This window comes from Polypterus senegalus, chromosome 13, assembly GCF_016835505.1.
Source record: "Polypterus senegalus isolate Bchr_013 chromosome 13, ASM1683550v1, whole genome shotgun sequence".
In the NCBI taxonomy this organism is placed as follows: Eukaryota; Metazoa; Chordata; class Cladistia; order Polypteriformes; family Polypteridae; genus Polypterus; species Polypterus senegalus.
This window is the reverse complement of record NC_053166.1, coordinates 2,306,801-2,334,512: the sequence shown is the minus strand read 5'-3', so window position 1 is coordinate 2,334,512 and position 27,712 is coordinate 2,306,801. Positions and strand designations below refer to the sequence as shown.

The 27,712-nt window shown below is 43.4% G+C and overlaps 1 protein-coding gene and 1 long non-coding RNA gene across 3 annotated transcripts; one reads left to right on the top strand and one right to left on the bottom strand.

Annotated features, from left to right (window-relative positions):
• The first annotated feature begins 1,084 nt into the window (after positions 1-1,084).
• On the top strand, positions 1,085-21,307 carry LOC120542109 (galactose-specific lectin nattectin-like). Of its 2 annotated transcripts, none has more exons than XM_039774271.1 (6): positions 1,085-1,160; positions 3,772-3,857; positions 7,222-7,349; positions 16,735-16,869; positions 16,948-17,059; positions 20,987-21,307. In XM_039774271.1, the coding sequence occupies exons 2-6, from the start codon at positions 3,785-3,787 to the stop codon at positions 21,049-21,051; spliced, it is 513 nt and encodes a 170-aa protein (XP_039630205.1). In that variant the 5' UTR covers positions 1,085-1,160; positions 3,772-3,784; the 3' UTR covers positions 21,052-21,307. The 2 variants fall into 2 exon arrangements, with proteins under 2 accessions (XP_039630205.1, XP_039630206.1); XM_039774272.1 differs by having other exon boundaries at positions 1,112-1,151.
• On the bottom strand, positions 16,797-27,661 carry LOC120542111. The gene is made up of 3 exons (XR_005636153.1): positions 27,570-27,661; positions 27,289-27,380; positions 16,797-18,251 (listed from the first exon to the last, which is right to left on the bottom strand). It is a non-coding gene; the product is annotated as an uncharacterized LOC120542111 (long non-coding RNA).
• Between the last annotated feature and the right edge of the window lie 51 nt (positions 27,662-27,712).

Genomic DNA, 27,712 nt, shown 5'->3' with positions numbered 1-27,712 from the left:
TTTCTTTATATTTGCTGCTATTGGTCATTATGCAAATAAATATCATTTTTATGTAAAAGCTTAAACTCAGTGTCCCTGGCTGGACTGCTGAAACGTTCCGACTGCTCATTCCGTGTATAACTGCAGTTCCTTTAAGGGCACGAGGGGGCGCTCTTGTGAAGTCCTGCATTGGTGGTAAACTGGCTGAAGCAACAACGGCCCAGTCAGCAAGCAGCTCACCATGGTGGTCCCTGAGGTTGGTACAGTACAGACAGTGAGATGGGTAAGGGGTTACAGGTAACATTAAGACAAGAAGCTAAGAGTTTAGTTGGCGCCTCATGTGTTAAGTCCATGTCTGCATGTCACGGGTGATCTGACAACACAATTAATCCCTGGACGGATTACCAGGCCATCGCAAGACACAATCAGGGACATCGACTGAGCCGATCTGAAGTTGACAACTGGCCTAACGATCAGTCCTTTGGGATGTAGGAGGAAACCCAGTGCTCTTAATAGGCAAAACCCAAGGAATGCTGCACCATCATGGTGCTCAGTAAGCTAGGATACAACTTTTAATATGTCCTTTAATGTGTTTTAAAAAGAAATGTCACAAATTCATGAGTCGAAACTTTAAGTATGGCTGCAGAATCCTCATCTGGCAGACCACTAAACTTGCCATGGAGGCACTTGGACTGAGTGATCTTTCCACGTTACATGACGACAGACGCTAAGAACGCATAATGTCTTTAAGTGAGGCGTGTAGGGAGAAAACCAAGAAACTCACCAAGTAAACAAAATGGTGAGAATTTAAAGAAACCGAGGACTGAGTGGGCTCCAAGAGTGAAAACGCTCCTCTTGCAGTCTCTCCTAAAGACCAGTGCCAGAGGCAGAGCTGGAGGAAATCAACAAGATCCATCATGAAGGTGGCACAGCCTTTTGTCAAACACATGAAAGGCTGTCTTCAAATGCCCCCTTGGCGTTTGTCATGTAGGAATGTATAAGAGGGCCAAGTGACAGGAATGATTGATAGCAGGGTGTGGATGTTGACATTGGGGCGGGATTCCTGCTCTGCCCACTCTGCCATTCCTGCCTCATCTATAAAAGCTTCCTTTAATGCCAAACGGTGCCAGCTGAGAGAAAGCAAGAGGCTCCGGTGCATCCCACGTGTGACAGTGAGTGCGGTAAGAAGGTCAATCCTTGTAGCGGGGTGGGCCGGTGAGAGGAGACCATAAGGTCCTCAAAGTATTAGTCTCTGTGTTGTATGTCCGGTGCTCAGGGCTTCTTGCCAGTCCATAGGCACTCTACTCATGAAGGGGCAAACAGGTGAGGTAGTTGTTTAGATCCGACTCCATCTGTTATTCTTACCTAACATGGGGTGAGCTCTGCTGCTAAGGGCACCCCTTGTCATATCAAAATCAGCTTTTTGTATGCACGTGAGTGTGAAGTACAGGGTGCACACCAAGTGTACCCATGTTGTTCCTTGATGATGGGGTCACAACAACACCATCCACAGGCAGCCCGTGAGGAGATCGCCACCAGGATTACTGTAAGTCACAGGCTTCAAATTCCCTCATGAGTAGCCAACCTTAACTGTAAAATAACCCGATTGTGCAGTTGGCACAAAAAACAGTCAAAGGGCAAAGTGAGCGGAAATGAGAGGAAGCAGATCTGAGTGACACCCGAGGGTCGGTGTGCATGAAAGGACCACCACTGAGGTGCACATCACTGTCTGTTTCTCTGTGCTGTGCCAGGCTTAACACGTGGTGCTCACATGGAATCTGCTGCCAAAATGTGGGATATGCGGAGCAGCTTCAGGGGAAAACGAAAACCATTATAAAGATAAAAGCTCCAATGGGGGGAGCTACTGGACTCTAGATGAGCCCATCACAAACAAGAGACAAAAGGTGCTGCAGGTACGAATCTTATTTTAAGTTCATTGCGTTTCGCCATAAAGTGCCTGGCCTGCCATGAGCTCCAGTTCTCAAAATGGGTCTCTGGTGTTTGTAAAAGATTTGACTGGCACAAACCGGCCAAGGCCTGACCTGCTTAAAATAAGCAGCCAGCAGAAAAGCTGGCCACACTGCCGATGGACGTCTGCTGTCGTGATCAGGGCTGAATTTTGGGGTCTTAGAGCCTTTTTTCTGTTATGGAAGCCATTTTGAATAACCGCTGTTAGGGCTGCATCCCGTGTTTCTACGGGTTGTGACCTTTCATCAATAGACGAGATCAAAGGTCCGAGGTTGCACTAAACTTCATCTGAGCTGGAGATGCCATTTGAAGTCAAGCAAAATGACCCCTTTTATTGGCTAACTAAAAACAGGACAACATGCAAGCTTTCCAGGCAACTCGGGCACCTTCTTCAGCCAAACAGTAATCCTGACTTGCAGAGAGACCCTTCAGTGTTAAACCCTTGTAGTGTCTCTTGTTGGGACTGATTTTCGTGTCTTGTCTGTGTTTGTTTCCTGTCCTGCGCCCTGTGTTGGATGGGACCCTGTAGTTAGGATATAGTGGGTTGGATACTGGATGGATGGATGGATTTTACCTGTGATTCTTGCCTCACATTGGGGTTTCGGTTGCTTTGTTTTTATTTTATTTGTTTTGTTTTGCCATTTGCAGCTCAAAAAATTAGTTCATATGTTTCCTGCCAGTGGTGGCATGTTAAAATTGTTTCTTGACCAAAGAATTTGAAGCAATCTTTGGCACCTTTGTCCCATCCACCATAGATTTACATACCCTAACAAGGTAACGAACGCAACAAAATACATTCAAATATCAACATCCAGTGCCATAACCTGCACTTCATCTAGCTGTGTGGCACTCAACTATAATCCTGGAGCACATTCTGCTTATTAAGGAAGAACGGGCTATTAGTTTAGGGTTCGAACGAGTGCAAGACTGGCAATCCTGCCCTCAGTTCATGCTGGTACAGGGCTGTTGATGTAGAGAAAAACGAGGAGCATAGAAACGCATCCAATTATCCTGGAAGCAATTCTGGAGTTGACTACCAACAATACAAAAGTGCTGCTGTCAAACGCAATGGGCCCAAAAGTCACGAAAACTCATCTTGTGAGGGGCCCTGATAAAGATGTCAGCCAAGTAAAGTGGCAGTAAAGGGTACTCAGCCTGCACAGGCTTGCGGGTTTTATTATTATACAACATTGGATCACGGTGGATTTCATTTGGATCGACATGAAAAGGCTCTCTAAAGGAAAGCTCCCCCCAGAAAGGAGATTCTTTTTAATAGATGTTTCTTACCATAAGCGCTTGTAGTGGTGATTGTGAAAACATTTGAACTTCATCTTTTCATGGAGACTGAAGTTAACGTCCTCAACTTGAAAACTCAGTATTATGTGAATGCACTCGCTGTTTATGATGTGTGCCGATTTTTCTGGAAGGTTCTACATAACAATGTTTTAGTAAAAACGCACGTGTTTAGCATGCTGTGAGCAAACAACTGGACAACTGACGAGCGGATTATGCAGTACGAGTAACAGGAGATTTGTTTTGTTGCTATGAAAGGTTTTTCATTAGAGAGCAACAAGAGAACAACACACAGCAGATGATCATCTGAATGGCGTCAGGTCCTGCTGCACTTTGGGGCTGGCAGCCGAGTGCCCTCCTGCACCCTTGGCTTGCTGTGTCCTTCTTTGGGCTTCACTCAGGCTATGATGGGTCTCACCCATTGACCTTTGTAGGATGTGCTGAGCTTACTTCAACCCTCCACAGACAGGGTGATGTTAAGTGTCCTGTCCCCCAGTAAACAATGACTGATTGTCCCTTTGCTCCTTCCAGATTCCTCGTCACCATGCTCCCAGTGCTAACTTTGCTCTTGTTGTGCTTCACTCTGAAGTTCATCTCCACGGACGCCATGCCTGCAGGTAAGACACACATAAAGAACAGCAGTCGGTCCAGTGACCGAGTAGAGCCGCCAGCTTAGCCGCCAGCTTGTCCGCCTGCCATGCCTGTTGCCAGGTGCTGTCAATGGTTTGGGGCTGGGGGGGGGTGGTCTTTCTAAAAAATAAAAAAAAATAAAATTGTATTAAACAAAAACAGCTTTGGTGTTATGGGTGACAGACACCTGGCGAGGTCAAGGTTTGCAATGAAAATGAAGGTCAACAAGTAAAGAACAAAAAAAGCGAACATGTCACAGAAAAGAACTCCAGTTTACACTTTCTCCAAAAACGTACTGCCAGTTCACTTCATTTTCAGTCCACGTATGCGGATGAAGGTCACAATGACAAACCTCTGATTTGGGCCACCCAAGCCAACCTCTCAGAGTACTTCTGAGGAATTCCCAGATGTTTCCAGGCCAGTGAGATATTCGGTAATCTCTCTATGGCACCCTGGATTTGGCCTTCGGTTTTCTCCCAGTGGCTTGTGATTTTTACACAAGCTGAGAAAGCCACCAAGTGGCACCCTAACTTCATGCCCACTCCACCTCGCTGGCTCCTCTCTCTTGGGTTGTTTTGGTACGTCAAAGAGCCCTGGGATGTCACCAAGTCACTCGCTTTAATTACCCTAAAACCTAACGTATAATACGTGCAACTTTCACACATTTTAGTTTGCTACAAATTGGGGTGTGCATTATACTGTAAGCAAGACATCATTTTAAAGCAATAGTTTCTCTCATAAATCAATATAAAATATCTGTTGCTGTGTGCAGTGCACTGCCATCACCTGCCATCACACGTGGCAGGGCCTTGGAGGGGGGCGTCAGGCAAGCGGCTGCCAGGCAGTTTTCTGAAAAGCACACAAAGCGATAGTTTCACACAGAAATCAACATAAACCATCTTTTACTGTTTCTGTGGCCACTCTCTCTGCACATCCGCCATCTCTGGCTACAGCGTCTGTTGGGGACGTGGAAGTCACAGTGTGACACAATCTGGTTTGTACCTCTTGTCATTGTAAGTGGAGGTCCTCCCGGGCAAGAGTTATCACAGCTACACAAATGTGTTTAGCGCCGCGATCCACTGGGGCCAATCAGGTGATGCCAGTACCTCACTTTCGTTTTTGATCTCCAGATCACATGCACCAAGTCAGTGTCCAATTCAAAATAATAAAATATATACGGAAAACGTCATTTGCTTTGCACATTCGCTTTGCTCTCTCGCCAGATGTTGATGCCATTGATTTCTGTTGTTTGCTCATCGCTACTAAGGCACACACAGAGTTTTGAGATCAAGTCAACGTGTCTAACATTTGTAACGACATTTACAGCCGATTATCACCCTCACCCCTCCTGTCAAACAGAAGTCGACATCCCCCCCTCAAAATCTTGAAAAGTTAAGGGTGCACATTATATAGGAATTTCTTTTTTTCATCTGAAGATCTTAGGCTAAATCAGCATGCGCATTAAATACGAGTGTGAATTATATACAAGATTTTACGGTAGTTGCAAAAAAACAAACAATTTTAAAATTTGATTTTAGCAGTAGGGTGTTGTACCGTGTCAGCCAAAATGGATGCCATGAGAAGTCAATCAAAGTGACCCCTTTTATTGGCCAAATGAACAGATTACAATATGCAAGCTCTGAGGGCAATGCAGGCCCCCTCTTCATGCAACGTGTGATCTCCTCGAAAGCCTGCATATTGTTACATGTCCAGTCAGCCAATTAATGGGGTCATACTGCTCAACTTCTCATAAAATCTGATTTTGATATTCTACATTAACTGTTACTGTTATTATTATTAATAATCATATCTCACTGTCATTTTAGCTTCTACTGGCAAAATAAAAAAAGACGAGTGAATTTCTTAGGATGTGGAGCAGTGGGCTGTCACTTATCTCAGTTAATATTTGGGGACGGCCATGGAGGCTTAATGCTGCCCCTTGAAAAAACAGAATTTCTTTACTTTGTGAAGACAACATCTGCTTGCTGCCCTAACTTTTCACATCCCTGTTTTAAAATGTAACAGCCAGCTAGGAATTTTATTAAATGCATTCAAAAACGCCTCACTTCAGGACACAGTTTCATGGGGCAAACGAAGATACACATTGATTGGGAACAAATAATGTCAATTTGAAAAATGCCAAATGTATCCTGTTAGTGTGTCAAACACGGAGCGTGAAAGCAAATCCAGCGGAATCAGGAATGAACTTCAGGACACTCTGGACCACAACAACATCATTTTCTGTATTTCTAAAGCCCATTTTCACATACATGATGGAGCTCAATATGCTTTACAAGATGAAGAAAGAAAAAAGAAAAATATAAAAATAAGATTAGGCAATACTAAGTAATAAAGAATAAAGTAAGATCTGATGGCCGGCAGGACAGAAAAAACATAAAAAAAAAAAAAACTGGAGGTAAAAAACCAAAATCTGCAGGGGTTCCGAGGCCACGAGAGCACGCAGCCCCACCGGGCATTGTACCTACCATAAATGATCTCAATCAGTCCTCGTGGTTTTCAGGCTTTATGTGAAAGAATTTGATGATGATGGTCATGTGGACCTCTGGCCTTCAATCCATCAGTAGGGGCATCACAGTGCTTTGATCAGGTGGTAGTGGCGCAGATCGGCACCACAGAAAACTGGAAAAGAACAGAAGAGAAAGTAAGAGTTAGTAAGGATTGATTAATGATAATTCAATGCATATACAGAATATCAGGGTTAAACTAAAATGAAGCTATGAAAAGGACATGTTACAATAACGGGTGGTTAGCAGTTTTTTAAAGTGCTTCATGTATTAGTCTGGCGAACTTCTATGGGTAAACTCGTATTCCAGATTTGAGGTGCATAACAGCAGAAGGCCGCCCACCTCACCACTTCTTTTAAGTTTAACTTTTGGAATTCTAAGCAGACCCTCATTTGAAAACCTAAGGGTACGATTTGGAGTGTAAGGTGGCAGGCTTCTGACGTATAGGATGGAGCAGATAATTGAAGGCTTTGTAAACCATAAGCAGGATTTTAAAGACAAGGACAGGCCATTCAGCCCACTGAACTCCTCCAAAATAACATCAAGTTGAGCTGTGAAGATCCCTCCTGTCCACCACACCCCTTGGTCACTGATTCATGTGTCGGTGGCTCTCTGTGTGACATCCTAATGTTTGTGTGAAATTTACCTGAGTCCTTGAATTAATCCACTGCACTAATACCCTTCATAATTTTAAACAATTCAGTCAGGTTTCCTCTTAATCTTCTTTTGTTTAGTAATGTTTTATATTTATGAAGCATCTCCAAAACTTGAACATTTCCAAAGTGCTGCTTGGACGCCTCACTTTAACGCTGTTGTTTCTTTGCAGAGGTCAAAACTGTGATCGTGAGAAGCCAACTGTCCTTCTGCCAAGGCAGCTGTGAGAAGGGATGGGTGGTCTTTGATGACCGATGCTACCAGTTCTTCCCTACCAAGATGTCCGAGAACGATGCTGAGGTACTGATGTTTTGTGATGGGCTGTTCTGATGTGTTCACAGATGAACTCAAATGTGTAAAGTTAACCAGACAGGAAGAAAAGAAGCCAATGTGTGCTTGAAGTGGAAAAACATCCTCAGATGTGTTAACAAAGAAAGTTTAGGTTCATTGAGTTACGTTACAAGGTGTAAACAACACCCTGGTGACCCCGTATAACTGAAAACCATGCAACAAGTTATGAATGACATCCTATCAGGTAGGGAGCTCAGAACTGAACTGACTCAAAATGGCCGAACTCTCAGTCACATCGGTTCAAGGCAGGAAGGGGCGGGTCCAGGAGGGTGGATAATGGAAGTGACGTCAGTGGTGGAACAGATGTCAATCTTCTGTTCTGCAGCGGGAGGAAGAGAGAAGGCATTAGAACACAGTGCCCACCCCTGGCTTGGCAAGTAATTACCATCACACCAAAGCCCTTAAGCTGCAACACACACACATGTATGACAATGGATATGTTAGCAGCAATGTGTGAAAAGCAAGAATTGTATACAATGCCTTGGAAATCTATAGAATTTGTGACCTTTTAGGCAAAGCATGAAATGTCTGTGCTTCTTTAATATGGCCCTAGGTGCTGTAAATACTACTTAGGCATTATACAGAACGACAAACACTATTTAGGCAAAGTATGAAAAGTGAGTCATGAAGAGGCCTTTATTGAAAAGACATACAGTGGAACCTCGGGTCACGAATGTCTCGGAACAAATCAAGTTACGACCAAAAAGTTCGACAAACATTTGCATCTGTTCACAGCCACACACTTGGGTGACAAACAAGCCAGTTTCCCTACTGGTTAGTCTGTGCTGATGATTTCCGCACGTGTTCAGTCTCTCCCTGTGCATTCAGCGAGCGAGAGAGAGAGACAGAGAGAGAAAGAGATAGAGAGAGAGAGAGAGAGAGAGAGAGCGAGCGAGAGAGCGAGAGAGAGAGAGAGAGAGAGAGAGAGAGAGTGAGCGAGAGAGCGAGAGAGAGAGAAGGCAGTTAAAGACTGCAAAGGGTTTGTTTTTAAAGAGACTGCTTCAAGCATTGTTTTAAACTCATATTTAATGAAGACTTTTTTCTATTGGATTTTAACCTCCACTTCACTTCTGTTTTTATGGGATCGTTTATTTATTGAAGGATTCTGAAAGCACTGCACTTTAATTTGGACTTTGTTTTTGATTGTTGTTTTGTTGATTTTAATAAAAGCACTTGGCACTTTTTGCACCATCCGATTGCTCCATTGTAGTGGCTCACTGTCGTGCTCATCGGTAACATTACCGACGGTGACGGGCTTAAGGGCTCCCAGAAGCATAATGGGCGCATGCAGCGAACCCGCATCTTCACAGAATTTACCTCAAAACTGTAATCTCCTCTCCACCCAGCCCCTCCTCACTTCCTTCATGCCAGAACTCGACTCATGAAAGGTTAGTTTTCTTGGTTGTTTGTGGTTAGTTTTTTGTATAAATTACGGATTTTTCAAATGTTCATTTTTTTTCCAGTGCTTAAAAAAAAAAGTGTTTACAGAGAGTTGTTCGTAAGGCTGTAGTGTGAACTCCTGCAATGTTAGTTTTCTCTGTTCCAAGGTTTTCTCTCTGTTATTCAATGTTTTTACATTTAGTTTACTATTACACATTGCATTCTATGGTATTGTTAACTATTTTTGTACTTAAAAAATCTTTAAAAATATATATTTACATACAGCTCATACGGTCCGGAATGGATTTACATACAATCCTATGGGGGAAATTACTTCGGGTCCTGACCAAATCGGGTTGTGACCAGAGTTTTGGAACAAATTACAGTCGTGACCTGAGGTTCCACTGTATATGAAAATGAAAAAGGAAATTCAACATAAAGTACGGGGCTTTGTTACTGAAAAACCTACTTGTTGCAACACGGAAGGCTAGAATGGCCTGTGCACTCAGCTGATAAACGAATATTAACCACTGATAGAACATAGAAATTGTGCAGATTTAATTGTCATAAAATATTCTGCAAAATTGCATAATTGTGCAGCACACCTATGAAAATAATGAAAGGAGATATTGATCACTAGGCAGAAGTATTATATACTGTGCCGGTTTGCCTTTTGACATTGCACAGAACACCTAGGAAGTCTTTGCAATTGTAATTGTTTCATTTTCGTCATTCTGTAGATTTCCTTGGCATTCTACACAATGCCTAACTTCACACATTGACAGTAACAGATACAAGGCACTCACTCCTTCATGCCACTCTGACCAAAATAAGGATATCCCCCTCCCTGGGATCTTTATCATTTTTTGAAAATATGTCTTGCTTTTATGATTTAATAAGTTAAAAATGCGTACATGGCACACATTTCACGCGAGTCTGGGGGCTGATTTGAAAGTTGGAACATCTTCAATTTTTTTTAGTTATTTCATCAAAAAGCCAGCTACAGTGTCGCATGTTTGCTTATTAAACATTTGTATAACCGTGAGTCAGATCTAAAAGGAACGGCAATAAGAGAATGTAATTCTACTATATATATGTTAGTTAGTAGCCTCCATTAAATCCACACCTTACGACATCATGGAGTCCAAACAGGCTGCACAGACAGCAGATCTCAACTCAAAAGCTGTAAAAATGGCCTCGGCTGACGTGCTGATGGAAGTTGTTGGTTGTGGAAGGCCTGTGAGCTCCAATCTGTTAAACATAACATTTCTGAAAGACGCACGCGACGGAGAGTTAAACACTCGGTGAAAGCCTCAAGCTAAAGCTGTCGGTCGCTTCAGACCAGGATGTAGAAGCAGGACTGGAGCTCCGATGATAAATGACAACGTCAGCGAAGTGTGGGATTATTAAAATGTGCAGACAACACAGCCGTGTGGTTATTTTTAGTGTAATGTAAATCCTGAGGAAATATTTGTTTGCTCTCGGGCTTACAGTGCCACACTCACATAGTTCGGCAACACTTTAGTTTAGGGACTTCATAACTGTTGGGCATCAAGACCTTAACAAAGCCTTCTTTAGCTCTGAATTAGAACATCAGAACAACCTGGACGAGAAGAGGCCATTCAGCCCACCAAAGCTTGCCAGTGCTGTCTACTTAACTCCTCCAAAGCGACACCAATTCAAGTTTTGGTGGTCCCCTCAGTCCTGCTGCCCACCACACTATTTAGTAATTTGGTTATTCCTCCCTGTGCAGTGTGGTGTGTGATATGCTGGTAGAATTACTTATGGATATGAAGGCTTCACCATCGACATGTGATGTCATGAGAGATGTGTCCCCACTAAAGCCACTTCTGACCGCTCCAAAGTGACATCGTTTTAGTAGGCCATGTGGTGCAGATGAATGCACACTTAACTGATGCTTTGTAGGCATCGTTAACACCGTCTGGTTACATTAAGAGTCTACTTCTTCTTTCGGCTGCTCCCGTTACGGGTCACCACAGCAGATCATCTTTTTCCATCTCTTCCTGTCCTCATCACCTTCATGTCCTCTCTCACCACATCCATAAACCTCTCTTAGGCCTTCCTCTTCTCCTCTTGCCTGGCAGCTCTATCCTTAGTACCCTTCTCTCAATATACCCACCATCTCTCCAAACCAACGCAATCTCACCTCTCTGACTTTGTCTCCAAACCGTCTAACCTAAGCTGACTCTCTAATGTCCTCGTTTCTAATCCTATCCATCCTCGTCACACCCAGTTCAAATTACATTAAGAGTAAATGAGCAGTTTTCTGTTAATTTACTGTTACCCATAATTCCTTTCCTCTTACATTCACTTCGATATAAGAGATTTTTTTTTTTCCTTTTTTTTTTTTAAACATTTACTTTTTCACTCTTCTCAAGCAGCAGAAGTTAGCTGGCGTACCAGGGGCTCACACACGGGCCTCTCCCAGCTTTCCACTAACTTGTACTGGAGGCCCATTTTGTCGTCAGGGTGGAAGCTGAAGTAACGTCACTCAAGCTAAGACTTCAAACAGTAAGCTACTCTGTGATTACAGTTGCACAGAATGTTTCCCTGACAAGACCAGTTCAAAAATTCAATGGGAGACTTTTCAATTTCCAAAATGTGGACGGCGTGCCTTATTCGAAATATCCAAACAAATTTCCTTGAAGAATAAACGCATCATATTTCAATAAAATGGGCAGCACGGTGGTGCAGTGGTAGTGTTGCTGCCTCGCAGTTAGGAGACCCTTAAAGGTTCGCTTCCCGGGTCCTCCCTGCGTGGAGTTTGCATGTTCTCCCCGTGTCTGCGTGGGTTTCCTCTCACAGTCCAAAGACATGCAGGTTGGGTGCATTGGTGATCCTAAATTATTCCTGGTGTGTGCTTTGTGTGTGCCCTGCAGTGGGCTGGCGCCCTGCCCGGGATTTGTTCCTGCCTTGCATCCTGTGCTGACTGGGATTGCAGACCCCCGTGACCCTGTAGTTAGGATATAGCAGGTTGGATAATGGATGGATTTCAACAAAATCGTCCCATTGTGTGCAGAGTTGTTTCATGTGGACAGACAGACGTGATAATGATGGCAGGGGTGAACTTTATTATGTGAACTCAGCTAAAAACATGTGAATTAGGACTCAGAAGATTTGAAGAGGCCAGTGAAAGAATGAACAACTGGAAGTTCTCTTTGATGCTTTAAGAGAGAGCCCGTGTGATTTAGTTGGTGTTCATCAGGTCACAATGTCAAAGCCTGAACACCTTGTTGTGGGTGGGCTGTTTGTGTAGCCTGTGATGGACCCTCAGGAGTTACATGCCCATTTTTGCAGATCAAGGCTGCACACGGCTAAATGAGCGCATGTGACCCGGTGTTGAAGTCCTCTTCTGAACTTCTTCCCAAGGACTCGTTTGTCTTTATCTTTATGCAGAGTAAACACCGCAGCCTGCAGCCATGCCTTGAAGTGTGTATTCATGTTGTGTTAGCCCTCAAGGTGCTTCTCCATAATGTGCAGACGGGGAGATGCCTGGCATCACCTCTAAAAGCAAACAATGAATCAGAGTCACCAAAGCTCTCAAATTAAGAAGACGTAACTGCAGATGAGACGATGCGAGAGCAAGCACCGGGATGCAGAGGTCAGCAGTGCTCCAGAGGCCTGAGATGTTCTCATCGACTCCGTGTGCATTTTCTCTGCTTACTCCTGCATCCACACCGCACTGATTGTCAGCTTTAAAGGGGGAAGCACTTCAGTCTGAAACTGAAGCCAATCGGACCCCCGCAGTCACCTTATAAATCCCTCAGCTCTCACTTGGCAGGCTGAAAAATTGTGCTTATTGTCAGGATTCGGACCTCAGTAGTACCTGGAAGGGAATCTACCAATGGAGGATGAAACACCTACTAGTGTGCTGCTCCTGTGCATCAAGACAGACCACAGGGGTCCGCAATCGAAAGTGCGACCTGACAACCGAACCGGGCCAGAAATGGACTGGAGAGACTCGGCTGAAGAAATATTCAGATTGGCCTGTGAAGATGTGGTTGTCAGTTTGGAAAACGTGAAGGTTAAACAAAGAACTGAGGCCAAGAAGGAGAGGAGCACGTGTCCGGTCAAGAGCCGCTTTTGAACTGTAGGTCCTCCTGCACTAAGCAGTTTATCGGCTTTCTTGTTAATATTTGCATGAAAACTTGAACTAAGCAGCGTTTTAGTTTCCAGTGTGGGCTTGGAAAACTACTGAGCTGTGCGATTGCTCAAGTATTAGGATTTGAAATAATGAACACATTTTTTAACCATAACAATGACTTTTAGATAATAGTAAGTGTAAAGCTCAGCATACGTGTCATTTCAAATAAGTACACATTAACTACGTGATAAATGTATACTGTAGTTAAATATGTTACAGGGTGTTCAGATATAAAAAGAATCGATTTATTCAAAAACTTCAGAATGGAAAGTCCAGAGCAGGACAAACAGTTAAGCAAGACGAAGGAGGGTCAGAACAATTAAAAGCACAAACTTCTGACATCAGCAGAATGAAATGTAAAAGATCATCTTGAAGAGAGACAGGAAGGTCTGAATCTGCGTCACTGTGGCTGAGCGCTTGTAAGAAGTTTATTTTCTTTGTTTCTTACTGTATGTTTTGCATTTAGTATTTTACCTTTGCATGTTATTTTGCACATTAACAAATAAGATAAGCTCTTTTTAACATAGATTTGTTCCAGATTCATACTTGGAAGTTTGGGGGCTTCATTGGTGGACTAAGCAGGGTTTGGGATGCTAAACACAAGTCTGTGAGACAAAGGCCTCCAACGGGTAACCAGACCTTTCAGAGTCTCAACACCTGGCCCTGAGAGCACAAATCTGGAATTACAGGGTGACCCTTAAGGACCCTGAAGTCACCACGGCCTCCACATCTCTCACCCCTTAGCCTGGGGAAGAGAGACGGATCACCTGGGGATCCCCCCAGACCCGGATCTAGACACAGCCAAGTCCAAACCACACACCTCTACACGTCCCCGGCACTTGCCTGATACTTGAGAGGTCTCCCCATGATAGATTTATGCTTCTCTGGCCTTAAACTTCCTAGATTTTTGGAGACATTTCTCCCTTCCACCCACAGCTCTAGGACCAGCCACTTTGTGAGATTACAGGACAGAGGAAGACTCTTCTGTTTTTAGGTGTGTTCACTTAAAATGAGAAATAGCCGAATGTCATCGTCTCATCTGTCTGCCTGACTGTCTGCACACAACAACTCCCATTGAACCTTGGTTCACTCCTTCTTCAAGAAAATTTGAATGAAAGTTCATATTTTTTAAATATGTAAAATAGAATGCACTGAATCAATTTCTGAAATTTTCAAATCTTTATTTAAAAGAATGTTTAGAATCATCCATCTCGGAACCAAGAAAAATTCTGTGCAACCATATCAGAATAACGGGCCAGCAATTACGTTTTCAAACTGACGGTGTTTATTTCAACTGGTGTGTTCCCTCTTTTACACGTCTGATGGCCACTCCTGATCCTCAATGCCAGTTCTTAGAAGGCCAGGGGAGTCACCGTGTGTGGCTGTGAACTTGCTGCCACCTTCAGTGCAGGTGGACCTTAATGTCGATTTTAAGTCTCCATTGGGCATTACTTTTAAAAACGGTTATGTTGAAGAAATATGAATTACAAAAAGTTGTAGACCCTCTACAGCAACAGTTAGGAACAGGACATCAGTTAATACCACTCTGGAATCATTCAATTTGGTCTCTGCTTTCTAGTCAAACTAGAACAAGACACCTTGGGCACGGTTATTAGCCACTATGATCCGCTAAAATAATAATAAAAGTGTGGATTTTATACAGTCTACTGTTAGAAGTAATTAGAGCCTATTATCACTGTTATTGCTCATGAAGTCTCATTGTTATAAAAATAATTTTATTAAACAAATGTGGTATCTCTGTCTTTGACAAAGGAGAGTTCTCCACACAGCGCCTGATTGTCATGCCACATGGACGACTCGCTTTAATTTGAATTTCTCTGTCAGTCTGTGCCTCCCAATTGACTTTCAGTACATTCAGTGGAAAACGCTGCTGTCTGCTGCCACCTTGTGTACACCTCATTACTTCAGAATGGGCCAGCTAGCAACGGTTTGTAATTCTTAGATCACTAAGAGGGCCGTTCACAGTCAGGTTCAGAAAATGGAATTATGGGCAACAAACCATACAAGGTTTTTTTTTGGTGAGTTTTTCCTTGTCTTCTCAGAGAGTCAAGGCTGGGGGGCTGTCAAGAGGCAGGGCCTGTTAAAGCCCATTACGGCACTTCCTGTGTGATTTTGGGCTACACAAAAATAAATTGTATTGTATTAAACTGAGATAAGGAATGGAAGGAGCAAACTGGGGAGCAGACGCTACTTCATTTAGGTCAGCTCCCTAACTAAAAGACACACTCACACAACACACGATGAAGTCCCTTCTCAGGGTGCCAATGTGTGGTTCTAGCAGGTTAGTTGTAAGGACATCAGCTTTAAATGTCAGAAATTCGTGATGTGACAGTGAGGCCAACAGTAAAATGACGCATAGCCTTAAAATGCAGGTGGGAATCAACCATACAGTGGACACCAGTCCATCACAGGAGGAAGACACAGTGCAGACTAATAGAAGGTCCATTTAGAGTCACCACACAAGCAAACCTGCCAAGCACTGGGCTGTAGGAGGACACAGGAGAACTTGGACAAAACCCACACAGAAAGTCAGACCCCCAAATTTGCATTCTTTACTATTATTTATTATAGAGCATAAGTGAGCGTTTAAACTCGTTTGATAGAAGACTCAGAAGTGGTGAATGTGAACCCCCTTGTCTTTAAATAGCCTGGTGGCTGTTGTGCCACAAACTGGTACATACACAGCAGCAATGCCATAACAAGAAGGCCCCACTGGAAAAGAAAAGAGAAGAACACAATGCAAAAAAAAAAAACAAAACACACACCACATCCACTTTATGAGGTCCACCAATTTAGTGCTATGTTGACCACTTTGCCCTCCAGCCTGAATAAAAGAAGAACTGGAAATGACTGTTAGGAAGTCTGCTCTGCACCTCCTCAGCTATTGTTTTAATGGCAAACCGTTCATTCCACTTCACCCCAAAGGCGCTAACTGCAGTGAGATCTGGGGATTGTACAGGCCGGTGTAGTAAAGTGACGTCACCGTCATGCTCAGCTTGACATGATGTGCACTTTGTAATACAACACATTCCCATTTTAAAAAAGGCTCGATCGTGGCCACAAAGGGAAGGTCAACAACGATACTTAGGTACACTGTGGCATTCAAACGGTGCCCAATTGTTATTATACTTCAGCATCGAGCCAATGGCGTAGCTACGTCATAACCCACGTTGTCTTCAGCATAGCTACGGCACAACCTGACGAACACCTTCTCAAAAATGAGATTACACGTCACGTGAAAGCGGACCCTACGCAGACCCCTACAACTCTGATTGGACACTCCAGTAAGTAATTCATTCCTGAAATGCATTGCCATTTGTCTTCTGCTAATCTCAAATATACACGGAGCAGACTGAGAAAAGACTAGTTGAAAAGGTTAGAAACTACGCACACTTATACGATGCTTCATCACAACACTACAAAGACAATCAGATGGCAACCAATTCATGACACAGAATGTCAGGCTAACACCATCACTGTTACACACTGCACTCCAGGGTCTGGCATGTGCATTAAAGGCCCCCCTAAGGCAGCCCCTCACTGATATGGCTGTGTGACATCAGCATCTCCAGCCCTTACAAGATGAAGCCTTTGAAATGAGCACACAGCTTGTTTTGGTCAAGCTGGGGGTTTGACTTTCCAGGTAAAGCAATTTAGTGATGTTGGTCAATGTCCAGTGTACTTCAATTAAAGAACACATACCTGTTAGGTTTGTCAAATCCAGACAAAACCGCAACTTTAATGCAAATCCTTCCTGTCACCCTGTAGGAGTCCTGCGTCAGCCTCGGTGGACACCTGGCTTCGGTGCTCAGCGCTGATAATAACCAGTTTGTCAACAGCCTCATTCGAAGTATTGACAAGAGTGGTCCCGCCACCTGGCTTGGAGGCTGCGCCTGTGAGAAGGTAAACTGGTTTGAGGTCCGAGTATCCACTGTGTGCATATGAAAAGAACAGCAGCTTACAATAATTCTTGTCCCTTAGGTGGGGGACTGGAAATGGATTGATGGATCCAAGTGGGATTATTCAAACTGGAAACCTGGAGAACCTAACAATTCCAGGAATAAAGAGAGGTGTCTTCAAATGATGTCAATAGGTAATTCCCATCAGGATATGGAATGTGGAATGTGTCTCCCAGTGTCTTTGGGCAGGGCTCATGTTTTTTCTTTCTATTAACTTGTGACGTTTAGAAAAACCACTGCATAAATTTGACACAAGTCTCTAAATACTGGCCTGGCCTGACATGACACACAGTCCTACGTTCAGAGGCGAAGGGCAAGCTGTTGTCTATGAATCACTCGGGTGCCACCACGCTAAGCTACAGCGTACCCCTGTTTCAGTTTTTCGATGCATCTAATCATCTGCCATGTATGCTAATTATTACAGTTACATGTACGCCTGTCAGCCAATCAGGACTCACGTAAAGGTCAGGTCATCATTGTAACTCTGCTCCATTAATGTCTGTAGTGTCGAAATACATCCTGCGGTCGCACCGGGACTCATCTTCAGTGATGTATCCTGGGGACATTGGGCTTTTCTGGTCTCACAACATCAGGCACCCTCACCCAGGCGACCCAGCCAGCGATGATCAGTCCCTGACTTGCATCCCAGTAGCTACAGTCCATGGAATGCTTCTCTTTATCCAATCATTAAGATTCAGAAATGCATTTGTCACTAGTTGGTTGTCGTCAGGATGAATTTATGGTTTACCTCACATGACACTATTTTGTGATCTGATTATGAAAACAATTTACTCCTTGACAACTGTATATAAGCAAAGATCAAAACGTGACACTTCAAATGCCCGTTTTAACAAGTTAAAGACAGGTTTTAGTGCACATGTTCTAAGAATTTTATGGAAAAAACAGTATTTTTTTGTATACTCATCCATCCAGCTTCCAAATCTCCTCATCCTGAGCTGGAACCCATCCCGGCAGGCATCGAGCACAAGGCAGAAACGTCACCTGGCCGGGGCACCAGTGCACCACAGTGTGAGCTTACCTGCAGACAAACGCAGTGTAAGAAAGAGCAAGATAAGGCATAAAGGCTTGGGGCACTTTGTGATATAAGGAAACAAAAAAACGATAAAACAGCAATCAAACATGTTTCCAGAACAGAGTCCAAGATAAGACTACTGTGATGTGGAGTAAGAGGAGTTTACATGGGATCCAGGCAGGAAGAGGCAGGTCCTGGATGGCGTATGACGGAAGTGACATCAGAGGTGGGACGGGTGTCAGTCTTCTATCCTTCCAGCAATTTCATTTCACTGCGTACAGGCGACAATAAATCTGAAATGAAATGAAAACAAAGTCTTAGGTTTTTTGAAAACACAGACACTGTTGTTACCAAGCGCAGTGGAGATAAGCCATGATGAAACAGAGTGAGTCACTATTCAGAACATGGCAGAAAGAGAACGAATGAGGATGGCGTGACTAACTTTTACTGATCCCTGAAGTCCCTTTTACGATGAGGCAGTTCTAGATTAAGGCTATCTAACAACATGTAGTCATTTGTAGTCATTTTAATAAATTCCGCATGAATCAACTACAAATCCTCTTTATAACATTATATTGTCACAAGTGCCGTCTCCAGTAATAATACGGAGACCTGCAGTGATGTCTGTGAACCCCAACGCTCAACCCACCCACCCCACTATGGCAGAAGCTTTCTCTGGTCCATGGACTCAGCTTTTCAACAAGTCATCAAGTTTATTAATACAGGATTAAGCATCTGGTCATGAAACTACACTATAAACTCTGAAGTAGACTTCATGGTTAAAACCCAGCAAGGAATTACTGCAACAATGGAATCAAATGACAACGCTAAAGAACAAGTTTTTGACTCATGAAACAAACGGATAGCAATCAGTGAGGTAGTGCAGTGACAGAGGGGACATTTGTAATTAGTCCAGTAATGACACTAACATTTAGACAACAAATAAATACTTGCCTTCTTACCTTAACCAATTATGCAAATATACCCGGGCCATGCGGGGTACTTCTAGTCTTTATATACAAGACTTTGGGCATTTCAGGCACCCATGAACACTTTCAGAGGGACATCTGTCTAGGTCTGTGTGTCAGGCTATGCGTCAGTGCACACAACAGCTGAAAATAAAAAACACTCAATCCAAGTGAAAGTTGGCAATTTAACTACACTGGAAAACGTGCAGAGGCTTTAGAGAAACGAATTTATGAAAAATAAATCAGAGTCACTCCAATGGGTGATGAGGTCTGAGCACACACACACACACACACTGCAGTCCCTCGAGGTGACACTGACTTTATTACCAAAATAAAATCTTTAATAGAGCTGAGAAGTGTTTGTCTTTCAACAACAGGAAAGTGATAAGCAGGTCAGGCTATTAGTACAGCCATGCGCTGTTTGTACCCTTTGTTTGCTTTTTTATTTTAACCTTCAGCTAATGCAAACCACAAACGTCCCCACAAATAAGAGAAGCCAAATCTCTCACGTTAATTTTATTTTACAGAGATAAAGACTGTGCAGTTTTAAAACAGTTAGAGAAGGAGAATATTCATTTGTTTCACAAAATACGATTCATCCAACTCATTAACTCAAAATAAAATGTTGGCCTGTGATATTTGAATTCCAACGTTATGGGCTGGACACATTTAAGTTTTCAGTTTGGAAGTCCATCCTCTCCCACTGCTTCCTAAAATGCTTTATTTAAAAACATGTCGTCATTTGCCAAGACATGCGATCTCATTTCTTACTCTACAAGCCCCTCAACTGGGACACCGGCTGCTCACCTGAGTACCATCTCTCCTCAGTGCCCTGGCACTTTCCTCTGCCCCATCACCTCCTTCTGGACCTTTCTGTCTAACAGTCTTTGCTTGATCCAGTATACTGGCAGCCCTTTTCATGTCATGGACCTTTCTGCTCTTTGTGATACTTCTGTTCTATGGAGGTCCTATGGTCTGAGTACCAGTGCCGTTAGGTAACAGTGATCTCTAGCTGAAATGTTTCAGATACCCCATCTTCTTAAACTCTCCGTTTCAGATTAACACGTCACTCAGTTTGGCGAGGTGTTGCATATTTGGTCAGAGACTGAGTGGGCGCTGATCTGTTATGAAGGACTCTCCTAATCCTTTAGGCATTTTTATGTCATTGTAGTCATTTAGTTCCTGCCTTGCTGGCTAAACTGCTGCCCTCTCTTATGGCTCTCCTACCCTTTCTTCTTGACCTCTCTTCACAGTGTTGGGGTAGGGGTTCCTTTATCTATTTTATTTCATTCTTGTATAACTTGTGCTTTTGATGCAATTCAATGAACTCAATTAGTAAAAATATTATAAGCACATAAAAAAGGACTCAGCAGAGAAGGGAGGGGAGCAGATGGTATGAACAGCCAAGGATGGCGCTGAGCCGAAGGACCTCTACCAGCAGCGTGCCAGTGCTGTGTCATGCACTAATATCACAGGTAATTCCTCCTTTATTCTGGGTGAAGTGTTTTGTATGCAGATGAAGCATCTCTGCGAAAACGGAATAATAAATAAAATAACACTTTATTTTTTATTAACAAGTCTCTTAGCACGCTTTCATGCTAGCTTGAATTAAATCTTTTGATATATTCATCATGTAAGACTGCAGCACTCACTACTCATGGCAGCGAAGTGCAGTGATGTGCTGATTAACTCTTCCATGTAAGAATTTTATTGAACCCTGTAAATGTGACACTAAGGACCCCACTTCTCTTTCTTTCCAAGGCACTGGCACTTTTACAGGTGTGAACGTAGGCACAGTGCCCCAATGGCTAACTGACAGAGCAAAACTCTGAAATCTGCTTACTGAGATCTCAGATGGCTAAAGTTAAAATGTAGTGAGAAACAGGTGGGCCTGCAAGGTCTGAAGAAGGCCTACATTAAAAAGAATGCCAGCACAAATATCAGTTTGTAGACCTCAAAAGTCTCAGAGGAGCAGACATTTTGAGCCTGGGTAGGGCTGGGATTGATTTTAGTCCGTCTGTGCTCTTAACCGCATGTCTTCTGCTCTCTTTCAATTCCAGGACAGTGGAATGATGCAAACTGTGCAGTGCAGATGCCATTTGTCTGTATGAAGAAAATTGACTGATCGTGGAAACGGACGAGCAAACCTGCATCACACTTCTGAAATCCATAAAGATAAATCCAACACTAATGTTTCTGTTAGTCAAACTTTTATTTTTTCTATAATTGCTCTCTTTCTAATACACACTGTACTGAGGGGAAGATGGCATTGGCATCCTCATCACCCTTTAAGGTCTACAAGAAAACTATGGAGGAATATTTTGGACAAAACTAAATAAATATTTAAATAAACAAATGTTTTGTGAAATGTGACAATAAAACAATAAATAAATGAGCATAAATAATAAAATGTGTCTTTCAATATACATTGTGTGTTAGTTATGTATGTATTTGCTTAATTATTTATCATTTATTTATTTCAGAGGTACCCCACACCCCATGAAATGCACCTTGAAATGAAGTGTCATTTTCATCCGTCAAAGCGAAGAGGGTGGGCTCTAGAGGGTACTGTGTTTTGATTGGTGAATTGCCGGTGCAGGGGACGCGCACAGTCACAACTTCACACGAGCCTGTAAGCCACGGGATTCCCAAAGCAAGCAAAGTGCTGCTTCAGAGTTGTGATTGCGTGTCTGTGGTGGACACGAATGCAAGACAAAGGTGGCCAGAATTACAGCACGAATTACACCTCCCTTAATTCAAGAAGCCCTGAACTGATCATCCTCTCAGGGGGCTGCGTCTGATGTGTCTGCTAGAAATGTGGTCCCTGAATGCTTTTTACAAGATTTACATGCACTCTACCAACAATTCACCAATCAAAAAACAATACTCACTAGAGCCCACACTCTGAACTGTGATGTGTCAATATGACAGCTTTTATTTCAAGGTAGATTTCATGGTGTGTGTATTTTCTCTGAAATAAAGAAATTAGTAAATAATTAAGTAGACACATAAAAACAAGCAATGCAAAACAGATTTCATGACTTGTTTATTCATTTATGTCCATGCCATTTCTCTTATCAGTTGTGAAAGATGCCCGGACACAGACAGACACGGAGACAGCCAAATCATAAACACACGCTATTTATTTTCACAGCACAACACAGCCAAAATAAACTCAGCTCACTGTCCTTTTCCTTCTGCCGCCTCCACTCCTCTCTCGCAAGCTCTGTCCACTACCACCCGACTCCGGCATCCCGAGCGGAGTAAGGTGGCCTCCTTTATACTGCACACAGAAGTGCTCCAGGTACTTCCTAATTAACATCCGGCAGCACTTCCAGGTGTGGTTGAAATGCTGCATGCCAAGGCTCCGGAGTTTTCCAGGCTCCCCCTGGCGTTGGCCATGGACCCCCACAGGGCTCTGATGCTAACCAGGGGTGCTGCCCTCTTGCGCCGCAGGGAAGAAACTGCCCCTATCTTAGTCCTTCCCTTCTCCAGGCGTCCCAGTGGGGCAACGTTCCTGGTTGTCTGCCACACAGTTTATTGTCACATTTATTTATTTACTTAATTTAGAAATATTCCTGCTAAGCCAACAAAGTTATTTGTTTCAGAATTGGAGGTGCCAGCATGGCACAATGTCTGAGGCTTTGCTTCGGGCATCGGAGGTTCAACTCCTGCAAGGAGAAGCAAAAATACTGTACATGATGAGCCCCAATTAGGGTGAAACACGTGTCATGTACTCCTTGCATTATTTAGCAGGTACTATATCTGATGTCTATGATCTGCTTCTCACAACTGAGAGGGCATGGTGGATGTCTGCTGACCAACCACAAGCATTGCCTGGTAGGTAACCAGCCAAATATCAGATTGTGATCAGACCAATGCATGCATACATACATACATACATACATACATACAGTACATATATATAAACAAGAAGGCCGACTTCCAGGTTATGAGTTCAAGTGGCGGGAATGGGATTGTCCAGAAATGGAGTTGCTGTGATGAGAACAGAAAGGCCTTAATTAATACACAACACCAACCCCTGGTCTGGGGGTAATCACCATCACCAGTGCTGAACTGCAAAAGTTTATACTGAAATAAAACTACAAGCAGTTCAGAAGTTTCAAAGGTTTTTATTGACAACTACATTACGTTTATGCAAAGAGTCAATATTTTCAGTGTTGGCACTTCTTTCTCTTTCAAGACCTCTGCAATTCACACTGGCAGGCTGTCAATCAACTACCGTCAATCAACATCCTCCAAGAGCAACTTCTCCCAACCATCCAAGAACAGTTTGGTGACTAGCGTGATGGAGCGCCGGGTCATAAGGCAAAAGTGATGAGTAAGTGGCTCGGGAAACAAAACATCAACCTTTGGGATCCGTGGCCAGAAAACTCCCCAGACTTTAAATTCCATTGAGAACTTGTGGTCAATCCTCCAGAGGCAGGTGGATAAACAAAAACCCACCGATTCTGACAAACTCCAAGCATTGATGACGCAAGAATGGGCGGCCATCAGTCAGGATTGGGCGCAGAAGTTGATTGACAGCCTGCCAGGGCGAATTGCAGAGATCTTGAAAAAGAAAGAAGGGCCAACACTGCAAATACGGACACTGCGTGTAAGTTTAATGTAACTGTCAATAAAAACCTTTGAAATTTCTGAACTGCTTGTCATTCTACTTCAGTCTACCAGGGGAACATCTGACAGAAAGATCTAAAAACACTGTAGCAGCAGACTTTGTGAAAACCAACACTTTTTGCCATGACTGTATATATATATATATATATATATATATATATATATATATATATATACACACACACAGTGCATCCAGAAAGTATCCACAGCGCTTCATCACTTTTCCACCATCTTGTTATGTTACAGCCTTATTCCAAAATGGATTAAATTCATTTTTTTCTCAGAATTCTACACACAACACCCCATAATGACAACGTGAAAAAAAGTTTACTTGAGGTTTTTGCAAATTTATTAAAAATAAAAAAAATTGAGAAATCCCATGTCCATAAGTATTCACAGCCTTTGCTCAATACTTTGTCAATGCGCCTTTGGTAGCAATTCCAGCCTCAAGTCTTTTTGAATATGATGCCACAAGCTTGGCACACCTATCCTTGGCCAGTCTCGCCCATTCCTCTTTGCAGCACCTCTCAAGCTCCATCAGGTTGGATGGGAAGCATCGGTGCACAGCCATTTTAAGATCTCCAGAGATGTTCAATCAGATTCAAGTCTGGGCCACTCAAGGACATTCACAGAGTTGTCCTGAAGCCACTCCTTTGATATCTTGGCTATGTGCTTAGGGTCGTTGTCCTACTGAAAGATGAACCGTCGCCCCAGTCTGAGGTCAAGAGCGCTCTGGAGCAGGTTTTCATCCAGGATGTCTCTGTACGTTGCTGCAGTCATCTTTCCCTTTATCCTGACTAGTCTCTCAGTTCCATCCCCACAGCATGATGCTGCCACCACCATGCTTCACTGTAGGGATGGTATTGGCCTGGTGATGAGCGGTGCCTGGTTTCCTCCAAACGTGACGCCTGCCATTCACACCAAAGAGTTCAATCTTTGTCTCATCAGACCAGAGAATTTTGTTTCTCATGGTCCGAGAGTCCTTCAGGTGCCTTTTGGCAAACTCCAGGCGGGCTGCCATGTGCCTTTTACTAAGGAGTGGCTTCCGTCTGGCCACTCTACCATACAGGCCTGATTGGTGGATTGCTGCAGAGCTTGTTGTCCTTCTGGAAGGTTCTCCTCTCTCCACAGAGAACCTCTGGAGCTCTGACAGAGTGATCATCGGGTTCTTGGTCACCTCCCTGACTAAGGCCCTTCTCCCCCGATCGCTCAGTTTAGATGGCCGGCCAGCTCTAGGAAGAGTCCTAGTGGTTTTGAACTTCTTCCACTTATGGATGATGGAGGCCACTGTGCTCATAGGGACCTTCAAAGCAGCAGAAATTTTTCTGTAACCTTCTCCAGATTTGAGCATCGAGACAATCCTGTCTCGGAGGTCTACAGAAAATTCCTTTGACTTCATGCTTGGTTTGTGCTCTGACATGAACTGTCAACTGTGGGACCTTCTATAGACAGGTGTGTGCCTTTCCAAATCATGTCCAGTCAACTGAATTGACCACAGGTGGACTCCAATTAAACATCTCAAGGATGATCAGGGGAAACAGGAGGCACCTGAGCTCAATTTGGAGCTTCATGGCAAAGGCTGTGAATACTTATGGACATGGGATTTCTCAACTTTTTTACTTTTAATAAATTTGCAAAAACCTCAAGTAAACTTTTTTCATGTTGTCATTATGGGGTGTTGTGTGTAGAATTCTGAGAAAAAAATTAATCCATTTGTAACGTAACAAAATGTGGAAAAAGTGATGCGCTGTGAATACTTTCCGGATGCACTGTATATCTTTATATATAATATACTACCATGGATGTCCATGCAGGATTTTAAATCACCTGTCACTCACAAACCGTTTGAACTATTGACCGGAAATTTGGTATACATATACTACGTGACGCCTACTGTCCGCTTTCGGGGTGATGATTGACCTCCAAGGTTATTCCTCTTTGTATTTTTATTTTATTTTATTATACAATCAACTCTCAGCAGTGGCCAGTAGAGCGGGGCATGTTTACAGGCACCATTCTCATCCCTACCACCTTCGCCGTCCCTTCCCCTAGATCTTTATATCTTAAAAAAAAAAAAAATTAAAGAAAACGTGCTAAGTAACTGCAACAAAAACACTGACTTTATCAGTTTTAACGTGAAAAGATGCCGACAAAAGAAGAGAAGCAGCGGGCCGCTAGCGTGGAGAAAAGAAGAGCTGCTCAGGAATCAGCAAGCGCATCAGCCTCTGAGCAAACGAATGATAAACGAACAGAGAAAGAAAGAGGAGGAAAACTAGGAACACTCAAGTCAAGTGTATTCACTGCACGTTACCGTTATAGCAGTGCGCCGTTACTGGTTTGATAATAACACCTCATTGTTTTAGGCAATGTGTGTCAAGTAAGCAGCCAAGTAATAAGCAGACTGCATCTGAAACATCCTGTTGGTAACATAAATCAGCGATAATTCAGGAATCCCTAAGGTGGCTGGGAAGTGTTTAAATAATTTTTCATAGTTCAACTGCAAATCCAAAACCAGTGCGCTGAGGGAAAGTCCTAAAATGTATTGTGAAGGAGTGACTTTAAGAAGCAAAAGGCTAATCATTCAACACTACCAAAAGGCGAATCATGGCAGTGTTGTGCAAAAACAAGTCAAGTTGGGGAGCATGCACTGGTACAGCACACTGCCACACCCACTACACGATGAAACAACTCTGGATCCCAGTTGGTAACCCGCCAGGCAGACACGCAGTCCGGTCCCACCATCCAGAAATGACCCTCTATCTGTCACTGCCAGGTGTTACGTGGGAGACCCCTTGGCCTGGTCCAGCCACTTGGGTCCCCAACAATGAGGAACTTACGAGCCGGATGCCCCTCGGGGAAACACGCCGTAGGGCCGTAAATGACGCTCCTTCACAATGCAGGTAATGTGCCTCATTCGGGACTGTTTGTTTGCAAAATTAAACCTGTAAAATACTCCAAACACTCTCTGTAATACTGCAGTAACATAATTCCAAAATTAATGTGAGGTAAAAACACCCGACTGCTCTTTTACATTTGAATATGAGTTTTTGCCTTTGAATAAGACCTTTACAAAACACATTTGAATCACATTTTACTAGTAAGATTCAATCTAATAATCCTTTACCATACAACATAACAAGATATAACTGAAGGATACCCACACAAAGATCCACAGGGCACTTTTACAAGCAGTAAATGCATCAATTCCAAGAGCTGCTTATACAGTATGCACATTCCACATCTGGATAAGGAATCAGCAGCATTGTTATTGCAATTTGAAATATGGGGAGACCTACAAAACGGGGATCACTAGTGAGAATCAAGCAGATCAGACTAGACGGGGAAGATTCAAGAGCTACGACTGGACACATCAAACAGGTGACTCTGTCACATCCACCATAGCCGAGCCATACACTGGGGACCGCGAGTGACGTCACCAAAGGAGAAGATGTTTAAATGACAGCTGCGGCCAAATGACAAAAGCAGGCCAGAAGCAGTAAGACTGCTAAACATTACTTTGACATCAGCAAAGAATCCACAAATGCCTTAAAGGCATAAATGATTTGTCACAAGAAGGAAAGAATGCAGAAGTAGTTTAAAAGCCTTTAAAAGTTCATCACAGTCTGTTTGCACACAAATGTGTAGCGGCGGCTGATCGCAGCAGGTTTCTATTAACATTTCTGCAGTTCCGAATGTTTCTTTTTTATTCCTCCGTTGTACTCACCCTAAGGCAACTCCAAAGTGCCCCGTTATACGTGAGGGAGCCCCTTGCAGGTTTAACTCTCGTCTTGGCCTTCATTGCTGACACGGGTGAACCTGGAGATAGACAACGATGCGTTGGACTGTACCGAGTTTCCTTCAAAACCATTTATTTTGCTCCACTGTGCACTCCTCTCGTTTGTGTTCGCTGTTTAAGTTCGTTTCTCTATTACTGAAATCAGCTTTCCATCAATTTTAAAATGGTAGAAATTAAAGACTAGTGACAAGGATCACTGCTCGACTTACCAAACTCTCCCAGCACGCCTGCTTTGGCACTAATTTGTTCAAACGCTCCCGATTTCTGACGAGCCGAACATCTTCACCCGCAGCCTCCCCGTCACGGCGTCTCCAAACTGGCGGCGGTTCACAAGCCAGCGGTGGGCGGGAAG